The sequence below is a fragment of the Chlamydotis macqueenii genome, chromosome 12 (genome assembly GCF_036417535.1).
Source record: "Chlamydotis macqueenii isolate bChlMac1 chromosome 12, bChlMac1.mat, whole genome shotgun sequence".
NCBI lineage: Eukaryota > Metazoa > Chordata > Aves > Otidiformes > Otididae > Chlamydotis > Chlamydotis macqueenii.
The window spans coordinates 18,457,840-18,480,003 of record NC_141567.1 but is presented as its reverse complement, the minus strand read 5'-3'; the positions used below and the strand labels follow the sequence as shown (position 1 = coordinate 18,480,003).

Below are 22,164 nucleotides of genomic sequence, written 5' to 3'. Positions count from 1 at the left end.
CCCTTGGCAGCAAGAAAAAAAACCTGACACCCTATCCAGTGTCATATGTTCTCTGAGCTCTGAGTCAATACGATATCTTTAACCCTGAAAACAATTTTATTTATGTTTACTGACAGCAATTGATTACTTTACAGTCTATGTCATACGCCAAGTCAGCTTCACCTTCCGTTAGCATCACATTGCCCTTTCTCCAGTGAATGAGCTTAGAGCATCCTTTGCTTTGTTTTTGCATAATCTACAGTTAGAGGCGAGTAAAAATCCTAAAAATGTATTATGAAATCATCATGTGTACATTCTTAAGTTAATATACATCAACATAATCAGAGATAATAGCGTCTAGCTAACCTGAATGCAGGAGTTCTCTAGATTTAAGAGGCTGGTTTATTTAGTTTCAACAAAGAAGAGTGATTTATTCTCAGTTTAAAACAATTGTTCTTATGTCAACAGTTTTGTTCATCTTGCCTTTTTGCCACTATTAAATTCGGATTGGTTTTAACTGGCGATCTCAAGCTTAGAAAGCCTGCATCTTATTACTTTTCCATCTTTTTCACTTCTATTTCTTTTTCTTGGAAAAACGACACTAATAATTTTATCCTTTCATGGTTACATTTTTGTCAACTTTCAAAGCAAAGCCCTTGAGAGTTCTTGCCAAATGCCTTTCTTAAAAAAAAAAACCCTCAATCCTGAAAAAGCTGCTTTCCTCTCAAATGTAAGTGATTAGAACAATTGCTCTACTGCATCAAGCGAAATACTACCCTCCCTCTTTCCTTAACACTCAGAGATGGCTTCTGCTAGTTGTAAGTGCACTGGCATGCTCTTCCCAGCAGAGAGGACAGGAGTCTGTTGGTAACTTCTGCAAGCCATTTGTACGCTCTCAGCTCATTTATGAAACACAGCTCAACTAAAGGCCATGCAAGGTTCACAAAATTTGTGCATAAAAGCACTTTCCTGGAAGTTTTGTGTAGGAAGTTTGTGGTCACAGCCATGAAGCACTGGAAGCCTTCTGTAAATGGATGATAGCATTAATTTGTAGTATGTTTTATTTTTTATATACTTTTTTTTTTTGGCAGACTAAACCAGGATTTGGTACAGCAGAAATTTAATCTAAGCAGTGAATAAATAGTATGTTCAACAGCACAGTGTTTACAAAAAACCTGACGTACAATAGCTGAAAAAACAAAACAGAAATCTTAGCATGCCAACGTCACTGAAATGAAAGTATCTTGCTGTTTCGATCAGTCTTCATAGAATGAAACTTAAAAAATCCCCCAAACAACCTGTTAAATACTCTGCTGACACCTCTTATAAGTTCATGAATAGCTTTACAAATAAAATTGTCTCAAATGTCACTGTACTTCCTGTTTAAACTGCAAATAAAAAGCCAATTTTGGTTTGTTTGAGGTTTTTTTTCCCAAACAAAATGCAAACAAAGTGGCAACCTCTCCTAAAGCAACTACACAGAACCTAAACTGTGGCAGATGCCAGATTATGATAGAATGATCTAAAACTTTTCTTAACAGAGTATTTAACAGGAATTTTGCTTGGCTACTAAAAAGTAGATAAATTCTTTACATGTCTGAAAGATACAGAAGTAAATCCAGTTCACTAACGGCTCTCTTTTGAACCTTTCACACAAGATTATCACAGGAAACAGCCCTGGGATACAGGCTGGAAGAAAAGAGAAATTACAAACATGACTTCAGTTCAGGCTCACCAAGTGCCCACGCAGTGTCAGGGTGACTTCGAACCAAACCAGTTAACATTATAGAAAGAGGTATCACAATACCACTATGCTAAAAATATGCTAATTTTTAAACCTAATGAGACATACTCTTTTCTACAGAAAGAGGAAAAAAAAATCAGCTGCCACTTTTAAACACACTGGCATTTTCACTCAACTCATGTTTTACTGACTGACTGTACAGTACTCTACAATACAGTGACTTTACACGGTACGCTTCGATATTGACGACAGGGAAGTGCTGAGCACCTTTGGACATACACTGACTCTGATAACATCACTGTCTGGCACCTTTCATCCACATCTCTTGACAGCTCATGCAAAGGTAACCAACACGTACCGGCCCAAAGACCATCTCTGCGTCAGAGAGCAAATAAAATATTTGAAATTCAAGATTTAAGACATCTTATGGTCATGAACAATGCTATGAATTATTACAGGCTATCAGTAAAGTAATGTCATCTGCATTACAGGCAATTAATGCCTTAAACACCATTTTGGGTCATTAGCCCTGAGTCACAAGAAACCTTGCCACCTACTGAATCATCACCAGCATCTCCTGAAGCTGTTAAATGTTTCTGGAAACTTCCCAATCACACAATGACAAGCAATGTGGCCCTTATCAGCTCCTAAGGTTGGAGGAGCAGAGTCTGCAGTGATACAGCACAAGCCCGACAATTCTGGCAAATTCCTGAGAGCCTGGCAAGTGTTTTTTGTAATCTGAAGCTCAAGAATAAAATGCACATGCTAAAAATTTTTCCCCACTTATCACACTTAGCTTTTAGATTGAGTATCAGCTTTCAGAGTGGTAATGAACAGAGTCCAGAGACCTGGGGAAGGTCAAAGCTGACTCAGGCTCGGCAGGAACAGCTGATGTGATAAGCTGTTCCTTCTGCCACGTGGAGCAACAGCAGCGCATACGCAATATGCGTGCAGAAGGCTAGTACGCTGTACCTTTACATTTAAAGGTCCAAATCCAGCTAGATATGGACTGAATGTAACACACCTGGGAGCAGATAAATTGTAAGAGGGGAGCAGCATTATGGTCAAATGGTTAAATTATTTTTCTCCTTCCACATGTATAAAACAGATGGAAATCATGCTGGCATTTTAATCAACATTTTAGGAAATTATCTGTAAGGCCAAAACCACAGAGGGTTGCAGAGACTCGCATTTCTCTGCTCTTTGTGGATTCTTCTGGCCTGCCAAAATAAGAGATGGAAGTTACCTCCTCATCTTATTTAATCTTTGCTATACTGAAGTAAACAATCTCCTCCGGCAGCAGGACAGCACAGAAGGTACATTATTTGTTTCCTCCACTCTTCCTACATAGGAAACAGAGACCAATGGAAATTCCCTCTTTGTGAGGACTATAGATCCACAAAATTGAGGTTAATTACTCTCTCACAAAAGCTCTAGATTCTGTAGTAAGTAAAGATTACAGGTCCTGGCTTTAGGGTACAGCCACCCACTTTGTGTGACTGCATCTGCACTATGGGTTGCCCAGAACAGCGGCAGCTCTCAGCTCCTCCTCCTGAGCTCTCAGGCTCCTCACCACAGCATCACTGCACACCATGCTCAGCTATTACAACAGGTTTTCACTCCTGTTCAAAACCACTGATGTAGAGCTTTAACAATGATTAATAGATGTCACCTGAGCTAAATTAAGCTTGACCATTCAGACAAGTATCTGCAAGCCCTATTCTGCATAAGATGCTAATAATTGGCCCAATGTTTCATCATTGTTGGTCCAGTGGTGAGCTGCACTATGTTTATTTTATGTGTATTTTTACTCATAAGTAATGTTTTTCATTTCAAAAGCATGGAATGAATACCATACAGAGTCTATTTTCTCAGCTGTTCAAATTTCCATCTGCTTTCTACTGCAATGCAAAGTGGAAAGAATAGTTTTGTTTTTACAGAAGTGGCAAAGCAAAGACAGGGATTAGCCCTAATATGCAGTAGTTAAAGACATGACCAAATTTGAGCTTTCTGACCACTACCACTGGGGTCACTCAGCTCTAATTATACTTTCAAAGCCAGATATGGACTGAGGAGATACAGAGATCACTTCCACCATCAAGATGGGTGCTGGCAATAAGGAATTCACTTAAAAAAAAATGCATGACTGTTACTAAGTGAAGCCAAGGCCAGTTCTTCTCAGTTACTGTGGGTAGAGCAGCTTTGTTATTATGAAGAAAAAAAACCAAACCAAAACCAACAAAAATCCCACTATTTTCTCTGCACTTTCTGTAACAAATGAAGTATTTTGGAAACACTTGAAAGACACTGAAAACTAGCAGGGAAATCTGTTTGAAAAGGAAAAAGCTAATATCACTCACTCTGCTAGAAGGAATTAAAAAAATTCCAAAAATATTGACTGTATCCGTCAGCCCATTACTATCATAGGTGATGGTGACTAAGTACCAGATGCCAAAACTGTTTCAACAGAAGACAATACACATCAAACACAGGACATAATATTTCTTGTTACAAAAATCTTCTAACAGAGGTGCTAGTTAGTGCTTAATAATTAAATTTACATTTTGTATCTGAAGCAGAGACTTGCTCTGTGTGTGTTGTAGGGACAAAATAATCCAAGGTTATTCTGCCAAATTTAAAGAACTAATTCAAAGTACACATTGATCTAAGAACAGAGTTCAGGTTCATGTCTGAGAAAGCGCAATATTGAACAATTTTTATAGAGAGGAAAAAAAATTCCTGGTATGAAGATCCTGTGTGATGTGTGTAACGAGTGAATTTCCCAGCTGCAGTCACACCCCTCTGTTTACCAGGGAGAGTCCACCTAGCTGGGTGACATGACTTTTTATCATAGATTTCCAAGTTCCTCCCCTACAACGAATAACTCAGTTATCTCTGCTTTTTGTTTTCATTACATAAATAAATATTTACTACCTACGCTGTCAGAACAGCAATTACGTGCCAAGCCCCAAGTTTCCATTACCACTGGTAAAATGTTATATTTGCTGTCCTTTTAAGCTTCACTCAGAAAAAAAAAAAAAAAAAAAAAAAAAGAGGTTTCACTTATCTCAGTTAGCGGAGCTGATTCTCCATGTCCAACACAGGGAAGGAGACAGGAACTTGCAGAATGGGGACTACAGGAGGAATGATGGGCCATTCATGAAAGATCTAGCTTGGCTTTAATCATGAAACCACACCCCAGGTGAGCAAGGGCTGAGAAATGGGAGGCCAAACTAGTCAACAGACATCACAGTGATTACCTTTTATATTAAGGCATTGACTAAATCACGTGGAATTTCTTACTGGCCTGGTTACACAGAATGCAAAAGGAACAACTTAAACCAAAGCAAGCACCCAACGCAGGCACCTGTTTTGTTCTTTAGCAGAGTGGGTATGTACAACATGACACTGCTGAACTACAATTATACAAGAAATTTAAGTACCTTATTCAAAGAGGAAAAAAATTCAGCAATCTGTTTGAAGTCCAGAGAGTGAATCAAAACTCTACATATCTAAAAGTCCCATTAGAACATGAAACACTGTCATGTAGAAGCAGGAAACAAATATAATAATTCAGAAGTGGCCTGAAAGAATGTTACCACCATGGAAAAAAATGGAAGCATCCATTCACACCAATTACATATTTTTTGTTCATCCATTCCACAAAAATCAGCTACTACACATGATACATGAGTTTCCCCCAGCCCTAAACTTAACAATGAAGACTTGGAGCTCAACAAATCCTAAAAGCCTTTAAAAGCAAACTAGATCATTCAAAGCAAGGAGAGGAAATCAGGAGGAATGACTCTACTTGCTCACCAAAAAGAGCTTTCATTTAGCACACGACTGTCACAAAGTACCATTGCTTCTCTCCCACTGTTCACCCGGCCACTTGTCAATTCAAGCAGCGGTAGAGAAATGAATGGCCACAGAAACTTGGGAGGGTTTTTTTTCTATATTATGAGTAACTTTTCCTACAGTAACATATTGATTTCACTAACCCAGCAACCTCAATGCTAAAAATATAAGTATTTAGAGACAGCTCATAGCCCTGAGAGTTTAGGCTCCAAATAAGAAAGCAATAGGGGAGCCAGACACTCAGCCTTCAACATTTCTGTAGAAAATAAAATGTAGATTAGGTAATAAACCCAGTGTAACAAAAAACAAACAAATACACAAACAAACAAAAGACCCACCCACAAAACAAACAAACAAACAAAAAGCCCCAAGAAACATGAGGAAACAACTTGGTAGTGATATTTAACCACATACAGCAGAAAACTCCTCAAAGTGAAATAGAAACCATCAGAAAAATGTCACAGCCTTACTATAAAATTTATTTCCACAGTCTAAGCTCAATCCACTCATATTTAACTCACCTTTTGCATTAACCAGGCATTAACTTGGTTAGGAACTCTTACGCATTTTAGGAACTCTTTACGCATAGGACCCCACTGAAAACAGCCATCTCAGTACTCTAGTTTCCACAACTTCAGCAAGCCCTCTGCTTGTTTTTCATGTCAGAAGAAAAGCTCTTACAATTTTAAAGATGTGCCCAGCTGCGTTCCTCAGAGGCCACCATGCTGTATCAGCAACAAACTGTCTGTATTTCCCAACGGAGAGGATTTCAAACTAGCAAGTGAACAAAATGCTTTTCTTGTTTCTCATGCATACTGGAAGACTTAGTTTTGATTTCCCATGAAGATCAGTTAATCAGACTGTGCATCTTGTATCCATGAAAGATCTCCTACCTGTGCAGAAAACATAGCAAAGCCAGACAAAAGCTGGAGAAAGGAGGGGCTAGAGACGAGCAGAGCTCCCAGTTACTGAGACAGGCAAGAAACTGGAATGGCAGGTTGGCACACATTATGGAGGAAGACAGAGCCCCTTCCCTACAGTGAAAGGACAATAAGGAAGGAAAGGGGACACTTCCTTACCCAAACATGACTCCAAAGTTTGTCTCTGTTAAGCATGCTCTAAGTCCTTGTACGTTGCAGAGAGCGGGCCTGCAGCAAGCAGGACACTGTCTCAGGACACTGCAGTGCCATTCTCGCACCACCCTGCAGGAACACGCTTTCTCAACAGGCGCTGTCATGAAACACTTCCAGACAAGCTCCGTGACACTTCCTACCGCCAGCCCAGACTTGACACGTAAGTGACACTGCCCAGAAGGCACAAATGCCAACAGCTCTCTACAGCCTGGCTGGCAACACATTTGGGTAGCAGATTAATGACTTTATGGTACAACCTTTTATAAATTACACTGCACATCTCTGAAATTCCAGCACTCTCAATGCACCTATGACCACCATCAGTGCCTGCTAGTACAACTGGAAAAGGCTCCTGCAGGTTTCTACAAGAACTTTTGCCCAGCTAGACAGAACTACTTGTCCAAATCACAAGTCCTGAAACATTTTGTTAAAAGGTTCTCCACTGGGCTTTTGTTGCTGGGAACTATACTGCTGGCTCAGTAGGCCAGTTCTTCCTTCTCTTGGCATGCTTTGGCCTCTATTTTAAGAATTTCCGTTCTTGGTTGTCACTTGCTGCCACCTCCCTCGCCACAAGAACCAACAGTTATTTAACCTGGTGCATATTCCCAAGAAGCCAAGTTAGCCTTCACTTTTTCACCTTTTTCAGAAGCATTTCCATCGCTTGGACGTGCAATTAGAGCGATCTGCCACAAACATTGCTGCAAATGGCTTACACCAGGATCCTCCTCAAACAGGCAAAACTGTTAGTAGGTTTCTTATGAAGTTTATTAAGATCAATGGTAAAGGATGCAGTTTGCCATTACCTGAATAGAAGTTACATTTAGCAACATAAACTCATATTTTAGAAGGGAAATATTCTATGGAAAATAATTTTTGAAGTATCCGTTTTTGATCAACAGGTCAGACAGAGAAAGAAACTGAATGTGTCAGAAACTCTGATGCCTTCAAAGAGTGATAGCATTAAATGCCTGGGAGGACTGTGTAAAATCACACAGTCTACTGCCCTTGTGATTAAGGGGAAAGAGAAGAGAATATTCTAATAGCTCTGCAGGCACTGATTACTTTATACTGCATTGCCTTCTAGCTCTTCTAGACTTCCAGACTAACTAGCAAACTGAGGATTTCTTAAATAAATATCCTGTAATGTATTCATCTGCAGTTAAGTTTTCTAAACTCTCCCCTTGTCTTGTAATAAATTTTGAAAAAGAAAAAAATTAATATTTCAATATTCTAGCAATAAATGTATTATAGATCTCAAAAGATTTCTTTTTTTTTTATTTTAAAATGTTGAAATTTGCTAAATTCACTCTTGAGGCTCCTCCTCTTTTTAGGCTCCCTTTCAGCTACTGCTAGAAAACCTCAGTCCTCACAGACTTCACACTCACAGACCGGCTGATATTATCTTGCAGGAAGTAACTTTAAATATACATGTCTTATAGTAAAGTATCGCACTCATTCAGCATAGGCCATGCTGAATCCCTGGAAACATTCAAGGCCAGGCTGGATGAGGCTCTGAGCAACCTGATCTAGTCGGGGATGTCCCTGCTCCTTGCAGGGGGGTTGGACTGGATGACCTTTGAAGGTCCCTTCCCACCCTAACCATTCTCTGATTCTATGCTAAGCTTCCCAAGGATAGCTGCTAGAAGGAGCAAGCCCATCAGCAACTTCTTGTCTCTCATGCCACATGCCTGACTTGTTGTTCCCTGTATGTACCCTTTGGAGAAGTTGAGCAACAGAGGTGTAAACATAAGATTAATATTTGAAAGACTGAGGGAATGTTGGAGCCAGGCAGCTAGTTACAGCACACAGCTGTAGCTGTGGAAAACCTGCTCCCCCTTTCTGCAGAGAGTTTTCCCTCACACCATTGCCTTGGCACAGGAGACAACTGCATTTCCAGCATCCTTTGAGATGCTTCTAGCTCAGCAGTGATTCTGAGAATGATGTGGGTGAGGAGTCCACAAATGTGCCATCTGCAGGGTTTTACACAGCTGGATCTGAAGAGCCTTCGCTGCAGCTGCCTCCAATGCTGCACAGTGACAGGAAGGGTCTAATTCCAACACCAGACCAGAACCTTGTGAAGGAGCATTGGCACTATATAATAGGAGCCTCCTTTCCTGTGCAAAGACTTACAGATAAACAGGTGCTGGCTCTGTTGGTGAGTTCCTGTATTTTAACTTCTGACTGAATCTGAGCTAGAACAAGCATTAGGCCTGTATTACTGACTGCTTTTGTTCTCAAGAAATCACAAACTCAGTTAGGACACGAACAGGACAGACCCTTCACAGACGTTGTTTGAAAATCCTTGTTTTATAAGTGACTTTTGTTGCCAGAATGACAATAAATGAATCCTTTTACCTCTCTGTACCTGTCAGCAACTAACAGCCCGTGACAAACATACTGAACTAATAAAAAGCACCTACAGGTTCGAAGGGCATCAGTCAGCTTTGGAAAAGATTCTTGTGTTTCAGTCACCACAACCTGTCTCGTGTGTTATTTTTATTCTACCAAAGCAAGATATCATCTATTACTGGCCCTAATCAGTAGTTACTGCTCAGATATGGAGGCGTGATAACTCAGTGACACCCCACATAGAACACGCAGTTGAAACGAGAGCTTTGCAGAGTCCCTCACAAAATCTGACAGTGAAAATACACTGATAAAGTAAAAATATACTACTCAGTTTCCAGTTTCTCATTTTAGCAGTTTGACTGTTAACAACACATACTAGGGCCTTCTAGGTTTTTAAAAAAACCACACCTTTTACACCTGCATACACACACTGAATTTCTTTACTGCTTGCTGTTGTTAGATTTTCACTTTTAGGGGTGATGTTCTCAGGACTAGTCAATATTAAAAAGTAAGCAGTTACAGAAAATTTAATAGTTTAAGTGTTCCTGAGAAGGAAGGGAATGAGAAAAAACCAAACCCAAATAACAAAACCAAAACAGACCCCAAAAAACTATCTCCCCTTAAAAAAAAAAAAAATCTTCTCAACAACTCTAAAGATGAAATAACTGGGAGTGAAAAAAAATAAGATTTGGCAGGGTAACAGCTTCAACTGAAGTGTTTTAATGTAACTAAATTATTGGCCCTTGAAAAAAAGGTAATTGCACATACAGAGTCAGTTATCAAAACCAACTGCCAGACTACAGGAAAGAAGCCAACATGTGTATAGCCCTAATTTAGCTATTTGCATATTAAAAAGAAAATCACTGGAGGGTTGGACACTGAATGGAAACCAGCTATCCTCACCCAGAGCACTGTATGTTGCCAAGTGACCTGGGGAGCACTGTGCGATCCAGCTCACAAACCCAGCAGTGTTTAAGCAGGTGCTTATGGTTAAGCCTGGTAATAGTCCATTAACTCCACCTCTAATTAATACCTGCAGATAAGCCTTTATAGACTAAAAGCTGGATACAGTTATTAACCGGTCCAGCTGAAACTTGACATGTAAAGCTTTTCAGGAATACATACAGTGTTTTGCAGGCAGATAGGAACATGTCCTGTCAGTGCTCTGAGCCGGTTGAAAACAACAGTGCTGTGCAGCACTGTTCAAAATAACAAGCCAGATTAAAGCGCTGCATCTGTGACGACAGCACCATGGGTTCCTGTTTCCTAGCTGTTTCAGAGGACAGACAGGTGAACTCAGTCTAAAGCACAGACACAGATGACGCCTATCTACAAAACACCATGTAAACATACCTTTTGTGGTCCTAATTGCAAGAAAAGAAACAGGAAAAATAGTTAGCACACTTAACCTAAAAAAAAAATAAAATCCAAAGTGCAGTTTTTATAAAGGGATGTGTTTCTATTGTTGTATATTGCAATTGATTGAGGCTATCATGCACAGTCATTGTTTTAAGATGTGGCAAATATGCCCATGTGTCAGCTTTTAGAATAGTGTGCCACCATCAGTACAGACTTACCTTCCCAGCTCTTCCCCAATTTCGTAAACGTCCTCCACCTTCTGTTGCTTGAACAAAGCCATATTTGGACTTCTCATTGATGCACAAAGATGATGCAACTAGAATATTAAGAAATAATTACATGCATTACGATCTTCCAACAAGCAAAGAATCAGTAAAACACATTTCTGGCATACTCACTTTGGATTCATTGCAGCTTATTCATGGCCAGAGTTAGCACTGATCAATCAAAAGAATTAATTTAGCAGCCTCAGCCAAATAGTGAGAGCCCAAATTGCAAAAGAGGTGAGCACCTATACATGAAGGCTGTTCTTGCCCCTCACTGAAGTACCTGAGCACATACTTAACCAGAAGCACAGAATACACCTTGAAATACAAATATGATGGAAGTAAAGCAACTAATTAATAATTTGACAAACTTATGGACAATAAAGCATCCTAAAAAAGTCCTAAAAAGACACTACACTAAAAAGAGCTAGCATGAGAACCAGCTTTCCAGGCTTCTTCATTACAGTGTCAGCAGGCAGACCATGTACCAAGGTGATCACAAGGCAGAGCTTCCTTTTTCTCATGTCAGGCAGTGTTTCTGAAGTACATCAGCAGGACAGCAAATGGAAATCTGAACTAATACTACAAAAAGGCATTGTGATTCTGTCTACGGAGTTTTTGGCCCAACATCTTTCATCACACTCTAGGTGTTTCAAATTACAAAAACAAAAGCAGCATTTGTTGCGTGCATTACTCTGTGTTCAGGAAACAAACTTCACAGTTACACACTCTTTTCAGTTGACAAGCTCTGTGAGGTCTGGAAAGACAAGCCTCACAGTGGTGCATTTGAGGATCTGGGAGTGCATTATACCGTGCTGCATAAGATCAGAGATCACATTATTCCTCGAGATACACCCACAAAGCAACATACACGTTATGTTAACAGAATGGATTTTAACACAATAACCAGCCGACCAGTTTATGACATGCTTGGTGTTTCCTGTGTAGATAAGCACTAGCATTATTCCCAGTGGCCCAAACACCACCCGCTATTTGGATCGGAATGTGTAAAGTAGGTCTAAGGCCTCTAGCACCATAACAAAATCCAACTCCATCGAGCCATGCAGTTATTCTCACACATCTCTAGGCTTTGGCAGCATATCTGTACTGCTCAAAGTAACGTGTTCTTCCTTATGCATCCCAGATGCTGCTTGCTTCAGATGCACTGGGGACTTCCAGGTTCTCTCTTTCTGTACAGCTCCTGTGTTTTTAAAGAGCAGTCCTTGGCATCTGAGCGTAGCACACTGTGAAGCGTATTTCACAAGCAAGCCCAGCTCTATTTTGATCCTTTAGGAATAAGCCCAATTCAATGTCGCAAGAAGATTCAGTTATTTTGATAAATCAGCAGACTTCTTATAAAATAGGACAAAGTACCAAAGAGCAATTGCAGGGTTCCTGCCAAGCTGAAATGCACATATTTTAAAAGATTTTTCTCACACAGAAGCACATACCATAAGCAGCAAATGCATTGTAAAAAAAAAAAAATAAAAAAAATCTAACAACTTGTCAAAACACACCCAGCTTTTGTCATGCACTCACCTCAGAAAAGAGACTGGCTGCTTTGTTTTCCCCCTCCCTTTTCATAGACCCTTGGCAGCATGCTGAGTATCAATTCAATTCCTTTCCAAATATGCTCCTTCTATTGCTTCAAAGGAACCGAAATAGTCTCTCAGCTCTTCTACATATATCTTTTGGCTGATGTTAGCAAAACCTACACATTAGGACAAAAATTATTTGACTGCTTTATTCCAAGCAGAAGGGCTACTGCATGAACGCTTACACTGATACTAGTTTGGAACAACATTCACTCTTCCAAAAAACAGTAGCAATTAGTAAAAGGGTACCAACAAAATCAGGTATCCTTCTGTTAGGCACTCAGCACACAACACGCAAGCTGAGAAACAGCACCTGCTCCCATCCTCTAGCGACACAATTTTGTGTAATTCCGTGAGGGCTCTCATATACATAACATCTCTGTGCGGGGCATCCTTTTGGATCGCTATTTCCGGAGCATGAGGAGATCCAGGGGGACTTAGTGACCATTAATTTCCCTTCACTCCTTTCCCTTTCACAATGTATTCATTAGGTGGGGAGCTTTAACGGCCCACAGCCTGCTTTCTTCTACGCTCTTTGCTTCAAGATGGAGGAGGAGCTACAGGGTACCTGCATCATTCCGGCAAGCCTCACTCCCTCTTCACAAGGGAGCCACCACTTTGCTCTTAGCCGACAATGGGAAATATTTCAGCTGTACATCAAAACTGTGCTCTCCTTTTTGAAGGGTGTATATCTGCACACTTCATGGGAAAGGGTGCATGTGGGGATGTGACATCTGTCACATGACCAAAACACATAAATTTCTGTCACATTTTGGGCTCTGTGGCTCTCTTAAAGGCTCTGTTTGCGCCTTCTGCATTTTCATTAACACATCTGTTCAAACCTCAGTTTCAAAACTCTGCAATGGAGACAAATTTGCCTCCCATGCCTTCCTGTATAACTGTGATCTAGCGATGATCTCTCTTACCCAGCTACCCAAGGCAAACGATAGAAACCACACCGGTTGTGATGCTGAAGACCAGAATAACCACAGCACTATTGAAGTACACTGCAGAAATCACACTTGCATTGGTGAGCCTCAACTACGTGCATTACAATGTGGGCTTTTTTTTTTTTTTCCCATATCCACTTTCCATCCCTATACTTTCTCAGACATTTTTTGGCTGATGTAGACTTTGACTGTATTTTCAGTTTTTCCAAGATAAAGCAGATGAACTCTTCTACTACTTTGCTCATTAACTCCCTTCCCAAAGCCCTGTTCATAACCAGGACAAAAATGTCTGGTTTTCCTCTCAATGAAAACAAACAACTGAAATTCTGCTTTGTAAGCAAATTATTATATTCCTCAAGTGACCTTTCATAACCTCAGAGAAAGCTCATTGACCAATATTGCTCAAGGCTTGAAAGTACCGTCAATAAATGCTTTGGTAGCATTTACAAGAACGAGGACATCTCTGAGCTACCGGCTCCATATTAACAGAATCATAGAATGGTTTGGGCTGGAAGGGACCTTCAAAGGCCACCCAGTCCAACCCCCCTGCAAGGAGCAGGGACATCTCCAACCAGATCAGGTTGCTCAGAGCCCCGTCCAACCTGGCCTTGAATGTTTCCAGGGATGGGGCATCCACCACCTCTCTGGGCAACCGGTGCCAGTGTGCCACCACCCTCATCATAAAAATTTTTTTCCTGATGTCCAGTCTGAATCTACCTCCCTCTATTTCAAAACCATCACCCCATGTCCTGTCACAACAGGCCCTACTGAACAGCCTCTCCCCATCTTTCCTGTAGCCCCCTTTAGGGTACTGGAAGACCGCTATAAGGTCTCCACAGAGCCTTCTCTTCTCCAGGCTGAACAGCCCCAACTCTCTCAGCCTGGCCTCATAGGAGAGGCTCCAGCCGTGTGATGATCTTCATGGCCTCCTCTTGCTTGCAATTGTTCAGAGCAGGATTTTGTGAAGTGCTAGTGCAAAACCTAGTTCAATACCCTCAAACTTCAGAAAAGGCTAAAAAAGGACAAAGCCAAGCCTTGCTGAAAACCCCAAACTTTTTGCTCATCCTGAATTGCACAATTAAGTTCTGAGTGCATGCATGCCCAAAGACTGTAAATCCCTCAAGCTGACTACTCCCTTCATCAGAATTCAAGGTACATAGCTATAAATAACATGAATGCAAACACACCTAAAAGAAAACCATTGTTCTAAGAGAGGGAGAGAGACAGAGTCTGTCATTCAGAAGAGCAAGTTGAAAAGACTGCTTTGAGAATGGGGAACCCACCCAAGATGCCTCTGGGAACACAGCCACTTTATGTTTGATTGACAAGTTTACTCATTTCCCAGTATCCTCCAGAGGTCACACCTACACCTGCAGATGCGTAGAAACCATGTAATATTATCTCAAAAACAGCTAGAAAATTCTCATCCCTTTTGCCTGTCTTTTGACTTACATCCTTGTTCTGCAAAGGTCAGACCAGCAAGTTTATTCTTAATGCCAAGGAACTGTTCAAGCATCCAAGTCCATCTAGACCCTTGTTTTTGAAGACTGAACACTAAACTGCTCCAGAGTGTTCAGACCCTCAAGCCATACCTCTGATGTGCTGGTGTTTCCCATGTCTATCACTTCACATTATCTTATACTGCCTTCCGCTCTCATTACTTCCACAGATATCTCTCACTGGCTTTCCCCAGCAGTCACAGTTAGCAGATGCCCAAAATAGATCACACACTTGATGATCCAAGACAATTGTCATTAACAAATACACAGCATGAGGGAGGACAGATAATAAGAGATAACCATCACGCATCTAAAATTAATCTGAAATAAAAATGCCATTCCCAAGCATAATCATAACCCTCCCCAGATATTATATACTGATCTTAGGAAACTAAGGTGACTTCACATTCAAAGATTTAAACTACAATGTTTTTTTACTCCATTTGCATGTACAGAGCACAAGTATATCAAAGGATCAATTAGTCTTATTTTTTTTCTCAAGCCAGACGGCTATTTCCTTATGCTGGTCAGTGAAAGCAGACTGAACTAGAGATGTCATTCATCTTAAACTCATTCAGACAGAAAAGTTGTACATTCATGATCTGAGCAAATAGCAACAATCAGCTTTCTTTTCTGATACACTCTTCTTTATGCTAACGTTTCTGGGGCATGTGCCCCAACAATATCGCAATACGAGTCAGGACCCTTCCAATCCCTTAGGGTCCGCACCGGAATTCATTAAAACCAGGAGGACAGGGGAATCTGCTGCAGTGAGTTTTGGATCAGACCGGAGCTTCAAGAGCTCCAAGGCAAGCTCTGCAGAGGAGATAGCCTTCTGTGTTCTTTTGCACAACATGCCATGTTCCTCAACCATCCCACCTTGGGGCCATCTCTTCTTATTTGGTCTCTTTGCTCTAGGATTCCTACCAGTGAGCTTTTTAATACAAAGGCCAGCTTCTACTCAAGATTCATATTGCTTACCACGTTTTTACAATGATACTCTGTAGTATAGTATATGTACAGTATAAGTACAAGATACTACTTCTGTATCCAGCTCCCCTTTACACATCCCAAATAGCACAAGGTGGCAAAGTAGTCACAATCCTATGCAAATGACTTTCCTACAGACAGGTAACAAAGCTGTAGCAAAACCAAAAACAGGATACAGACCTCAGAGATTCCAGTTTCAGGCACTAGAAACATGTCCTGCCTAAATTCTTCATGTTCCCAAGTTCTGTCATATCATAAAATCAGATCTTAATCACCTTAAGAAAGCACACTCTTTCCCATTGTGAAATAAGGCATGCATTTAAACACATATATTTTATATCAATACAAAACCCAGACGTAGATATTCTTATTCCAGTACAGAAGTGCCTTTTTAGTGCAGCTTGTGCTGTGCGTAAAGGAAATTAATTGAAAGAAATCAACTCTTCTGAAGAGGGGGACAGAATCTGCCTTAAGAGGAGCAGAAGAAAGTAAGTTCTATTTCTGTCTTGAAAAAAAAAGGTTTCCCTGCATAGGTAAGTTATTAGCCTGTCATCACCAAAGTTGTTGACAATCAGTGACTAGTCTACACATGTCAAATTCATGATAAATGTCCACCCACTGCTGAACGAGAGCAGGATTACAGAAAACAGAACTGAGAACAAAACTGTTGGATCATTTGGTTTGTCACTAGCCTTGCATTTTTTTTTCCTTAGGGTATCTTCTACCCTAAGGAAACCAGTTTCAAGTGACTGAGGTAACAGCTGAATAATCTTACTTTCTCAAGTACACCTGACATGAGCTCAATCACTAAATCCTTTGCCAAACTCAGAAGCATCCCCTCTGGCATGCTTGTTATATTACAAAACAACAGTTACACTAAAGCAAAATCCAAAACACGTTAGATCAGACCAAAGTAACAACTTCCCTTATAAATTGTTTTTTAATACTGAAAAATGACCAAAACAATTTAGAATCTGTTTAAAATTGGTAATCTGAAAAAAAAAAAAAAATCACAAAACCTCAACAAACAAAAACAAACCCACCAAACAAATTCAAATGATATTGTCTTCTAGTTTTTGTGCCTTATGCTAAAACTAAACAGATTTTTATGAGCATTGAAGTGTTTTCCTGCTTCACCACTCTCATTCCCTTTCTTTCTCTTCTTTTTTTGGCCTAGAAAAGACTAAGCAATTTCATCAGAAAAAAAAAAAAAAAGAGTAATTTTTACCATCTGCTTTCAAATAAACATAAACAAAGCATAGTTAAAAGTTATATTAATTTTAACAAACCCTTATTTTCACCTAAGTATTTTTCTGTCAAAAAACACTAGTAGCCTGAAAATTTTCCTGTTAGAAAATTGAGGCAGCCATTATTACCTGTGTGCCTACAAAGGACACGAAACACACCCAACATCCGAGCACTTCAGTCCCACTACAGAATCGCTGCTCCTGCCGCTAGCTCTCCACGGATCCCTTTCTGACCTCCCGAGTTTACTCTGCAGTAATTACATGTGTGGTGAATGACCAAAGACTGCGTTTCCAAGCCGCCACTTCAAGCATATGTACCAAACGCGTTAGCTCTGCAGCTAATTACGGCTGCCCAGCAGACAGCTCGCTGCCAGGGCTGCCGCTGTAACTGATCCCAAAGCCCTCGCGTGCTTGAGCAATGAGCTTGGTGTGAAAGCCTCGACAGACAGGGCGCAGGGGGAAGCCCGCAATGCCAGGCACGCTGGCACAGCATTGCAGAGCCCCGCTCCCCGTCCCCGAGGCGCCTTCAAGGATTATTACTGCAGATAAGGCACATCGCTGCCCCAAAGTCAAGTGAGATCTAGCCCGTGCGATCTACAATTCTTGCACAAGTAGAATAAGGACGCAGCAAAGTCTGAAAGCTACTAATGCTTCAGAACAGACACCTCCAAAGAGGGTCAGAGTTGAGCTTCTCCCACCAATTTTGGTCCTTGTGCAGCTGGTGAATGATCAGTGAAAGCAGAAGCCCTTGCCACACATTTCCACCCTCGCATTCGCACCTTCATTCCTGACCGTCCGCTAAAAGGATGCGGGCCAGGCCAAACCAGCCCCCGCTGTGCTGCGTCACTGCAGACCCCCAGCTCACCGCCCCGAAGAGCAGGTGTTAAGGAACCTACCAGATCCCAAGCGTTTTGAGCAAAAAGTCAGGAAGGAACATATGGATAGACACGATGGAGTTGCACAGCAGCTGCTGAAGGACATCAGTAAGCTGAGGTGTGAACCCAGGACCAACTGTTCCTCGTGGCTTTGGACAGAAACGACGCCAGACCGAGCAGCGTGTAACACGGAGCGGAGTACTTCTGAAACTACTGCATTCCCCAGCCCTTCTGGGACCTGCGGGATAATGACAGCTGCTCACCGAGGAGACCGTCCGGGGAGCTGCCGTTTCCCCCGCCCGACAGCTGCGGGACAGCTGGCACCTACCATCCGAGGTGGAAGCACCCATTGAAAACCCCGTGCGAACGGGATGACCAAGTGTAAGCCACCACCCCAGCACCTCCGACAGTCCTGCCCCACAGCCACCAGACTGCGGACCCCGGGACTCGTCCGGGCTCCCCAGACCCTGCCCCAGCCCGGGGGGCAGTGCCCACTTACCGCCGGGCACGGCCCCGTCCGCGTCCGCCGGGCTCCCTCCGGCGCTGCCTCGGTACACAGGGCCCCCGCCCCCCACCGCCTGCAGCCTCCGGGAGGAGGCTGAAGGGGCGGCACCGGTCACCGGAGGAGCCGGCGGGGCCGTGCCCGCCGCCCGCCCCTGGGCCGGAGGGACGGGGAGAGGGAGGGGCCGCCGGGGCCCGCGCCCCTCGCCCCACCGCGCGGAGCCGCTGCGCCCCCTCGCGGCGCCCAGGGCGGCCCCGTGAGGGGAAATGGCGGGAGGGGGTCTCGTGAGGGGAAATGGCGGGAGGAGAGAGTCCGCCATCGCCCAGCCCGCCCCCACCCTGGGGCCCGGCTGCGCCCCCCGCCCGGCGGCGGGGTGCGGGCTGACAGATGGAGCTGAGGGGAGGTAGATCGTCACCTGCTCCACAGAAAGGAAATGGAGGGTCCTTGCAAAAATCCCACGCTCTACCTCGCCCTTGGGTCGCAGGGTGACATGCCCCACGCTCCGGCCCCACGCCTGGCCCCTGAGGATGGAGGGATGAAGGGCGGCTGCCTCTGACCAGCACCCGGGACATAAGTGAGGCTCACCTGGCATCACCATAACCCAGCACAGGCACTGGCCCCTCCTGCTCCTTCTGGGTAGTAACTGGTCCCAAAGTGTAGTGAAGCACTCACATAGTCCCAGTTTTTAGCAGCAATCATATATAACAATACAAACTCCTTATTTATTCCAGAAATCAAAAGGCCCCGCATCTCAAAAACAAACACTGTCCTCACTTGTTTACTCAGTTGTGCTCCAATTCATCAGCGGTCAAGCTGAGTTAGCCTGCAATGAGAGCAGAAAGTTGAATCAAGGACGCAGACAAATGCTAACGGCTGCCCGATGTCGCTGCAACAATCCCATTTTGACATGAATGTGCTGCCTGCAGGCAGCCCACAGGGAAAATCACCCCAGCACTTGGCATCACCGCAGAAGCCATGCATTCCCACATCTGAGATACAGACACACACTTGGTTGTTTCAAAGCCTTCCAGCCCACCACAGCTCTGTCAGGCTGATTAGGGAATATCCCAGAGGTAGGACCCAATTTCTGCTTTAGTAGATTCAGGATATATGAAAACAATACCAAGGAAATAAGGCTGAGGCAGTGAATTCATTAGGGAGGCATTTCATTTGTGTAAGCCTTGTTCTATATTCTATACAACCCTAAGTAGAAGCCTATAGTGTTTATTCTGTCTGAAACTCAACATTACCCAGTGAAATTCCCTGTTGTGGCACAGGTTTCCAGTTTCCAGTCCTCACTGTAGATCTCAAAATGCATTAATACACACTCCGGTAATAAACACTTGCAATACTGTTTTCCAAGTTGCCCTAGACCAAATGTTTTTACTGTTTACTCTCCTGTCTTAAAGACATTCCCAAAACCTGTAAAACTAGGTTTTCTCCCTCTTTATGTGGCAGACTGTAATTGCAATAAATACTATTTTGTCTCCTTCAGTTTCTCCTGGGTAAGTTAATATCACCATTTGTTAATGAGAAATGATGTGGTACTGTTCCCACCTTCGAAGTCAAATATAAATGCCAGGCTGCCTTCACTTTCAGTTCTCTGTGTGGTTAAGATAACAAAAAGCTATGGCAAATTATCATACATAAATAGGCAGCCTGTTTCCATAAATTGCAAAGATAGATGAATTTTAATATAATTTTATACTAGGCAAGTGCCTAAAGGCAGTGCTTCCTATATCACAGTTAAAAAGAAACTTGGCTTCAGGCTTGTCCCAAGTCAAGACGACTGAACTGTACCTCTGCTTGCGTGCCCTGGGAGTGGTGCTCAGAGCCCAGGAGTTCCACCCTGCTGTCCCAATTCCAAAAGGAAAGTGCCTGCATCTGATATTACACAGGGTGAAGGACAGGAAATAGGAGCAATAGTAAAGGTTTCAAAGGGCAGGGGAAGAATTCAGAACCCTTTGAAAAGGAAGCAGATATTTCATTCCTCACCTTTCGTTCTCCAGTGTGACATGATCACATGAAAGTCACAGCAATCCTCCTACAAAACACTCAGAGGAAGGGCACACAAGGAAGGCCACCTCTTTTGCTTGCTCCCAGCTGCAAGGAAGGGGACAGAACAGCATGGCTTGTGCTGAGAGGCCACAACCACTTTTCAAATCAGGACAAGCTCTCCCCAGACTCCAAATAACCCCAATTTGAATTTAATATCTGCTGGCCAGCCCTGCAAGGTCTCCAAGAGCAGCAAGGGTAGATTGAATCTCATCCCTGATGCCTTGCCCACAGAGTTTGTAAGCCAAAATACAGGTTCTGCCCAAGTAAGAAATTGCTCTTACATGGGTCTTTAGTTGTTCACCCTTAAAACACTAACTCAGACATCTTTGTAACATCTTTGGCAATCAGGGCAAAAGTTTTCATGTGCATACAGGACAAGAATGGGAAGGACAGCACAAAGCTCAGTAGCATTTAAAGCAGGCAGCACAACCAAACACTGCAGTGTCTGCTAGCCATGCACTTACCAGTCTTTCTCACTTCCTAAGGGGGAAAGGGGGACTCCCAGGCTTAAATACCAGAAAAATACCACCTGCATTTATGAAAACAGGTAGATAGCTTATTTCACAGTTTTAGCACAAATCACAGTGCCTGAAGACATCACTGACTTGAAGTCTTAGAGGCAGCCTGCTGCAAAAATGAAACTGTTTGTACACAGAAACTGTACACCTAATTTGAAACACATAGGCAGGATGCAGTCACTCAAGGCTAGGGGTATCCTAATTAAGGCCAAAGTAATCTTAATTTTCCAGGTATATTCTAGTGTTGAATGTTTTAATTACTTTACTTGTGTTTAGAACACCTCAGACTAATTTAGGGTATAGTTTTCTTTAATTAAACAACTGGGTTTTTTTAATAGCACATTCAGTATATAGTCCTGAGTTTTGCTTTCTAGTCTCATCCTCTGAAAAGCTAGCATTGTAGATGGGTATAACTGTAGAGAAGTATGGCTTCTACAGCATATCATGACGAAAATACCACTCTACTAACTTCCTTGTGACTGAACCTTTTACCTTCTTTTCCAGGGGAGAAAACTTCCAAGGCAGAGCACACCCTTCCTTTGCATTATCTGAGTGAATGTACTTCTTGTGTGGGAATTCTTAAAGCTTCAGCACTACAGGGATTCTGCTTCCAATGAGGTCGAGGAGCTGCAGATAAGGAAGCTATGTTTAGCACTTCTGAAAATCCCACAGAATGAGCACCTGATACGCTGTAATACCAGCAGACTTCAGCGTGTTCTCTACATCTCTGAGGCACCCACAACAGAGAGTGAGACCCTGCAGGTATTTAGTCTCAGAGCAGAGCAGAGGAGGTGCTGTTAATCTTTTCTAAGTTAAGGTGTTTCTTAGGAATAAGTATTTAACAACATACATCAGTTATATGCATCAGCCACACTTGCATCCCTGTTGCAATTCCACTGAGAACAGATGTCTCAAGCTCAGTCCCAAGGAGGAAACAGAAGCCTCAGCTGTTCTTTAAGAGGCACCAGCAGCTGCTAGGGCAACACAAAGCAGCTAAAGTTATACGCTTGGCTACCAAAGGCACAAAGTGCAGAACAGTGCACAAACCTACTAAAGAGGCTTTTGGTGTCAGGAGGCATCATACAAATACATATGTTTCTTAGGAAGTCTGTTCCTAGTGAACACTCATGCAAATTTAATCTCCCTTCCTCTCCTAAGAAAATAAAGACACCAATAACAAGTTCACCCAGTCAGCTTCACCTGCATGCAACATGTCTGTAGTTCACATCTTCATATTTCAAA

At 42.4% G+C, this 22,164-nt stretch overlaps 2 protein-coding genes across 5 annotated transcripts in view; both read right to left on the bottom strand.

Moving 5' to 3' along the window:
• The window catches only part of DAPK2 (death associated protein kinase 2), a 52,025-nt gene extending 33,546 nt beyond the window's left edge, over nucleotides 1–18,479 (bottom strand). For 2 of the 4 annotated variants that reach the window (XM_086756878.1, XM_086756874.1), the window contains exons 1-2: nucleotides 18,344–18,479; nucleotides 10,641–10,738 (exon numbers count right to left, since the gene is read on the bottom strand). In XM_086756878.1, coding sequence (XP_086613004.1) covers nucleotides 10,641–10,717 — 77 coding nt within the window. In that variant the 5' untranslated portion in view covers nucleotides 10,718–10,738; nucleotides 18,344–18,479. Of the gene's footprint in view, nucleotides 1–10,640; nucleotides 10,739–17,865; nucleotides 18,048–18,343 lie in introns of those variants that run through there. The other 2 variants (XM_086756875.1, XM_086756876.1) reach the window with 2 other exon arrangements.
• A 488-nt stretch (nucleotides 18,480–18,967) lies between these two features.
• TBC1D2B (TBC1 domain family member 2B) overlaps nucleotides 18,968–22,164 on the bottom strand; it is a 42,370-nt gene continuing 39,173 nt past the window's right edge. Inside the window, exons 15-16 of the transcript XR_015259832.1 lie at nucleotides 20,342–20,449; nucleotides 18,968–19,169 (exon numbers count right to left, since the gene is read on the bottom strand). The gene's annotated coding sequence lies outside the window, so the exon portion shown is untranslated. The remainder of the gene's footprint in view (nucleotides 19,170–20,341; nucleotides 20,450–22,164) is intronic.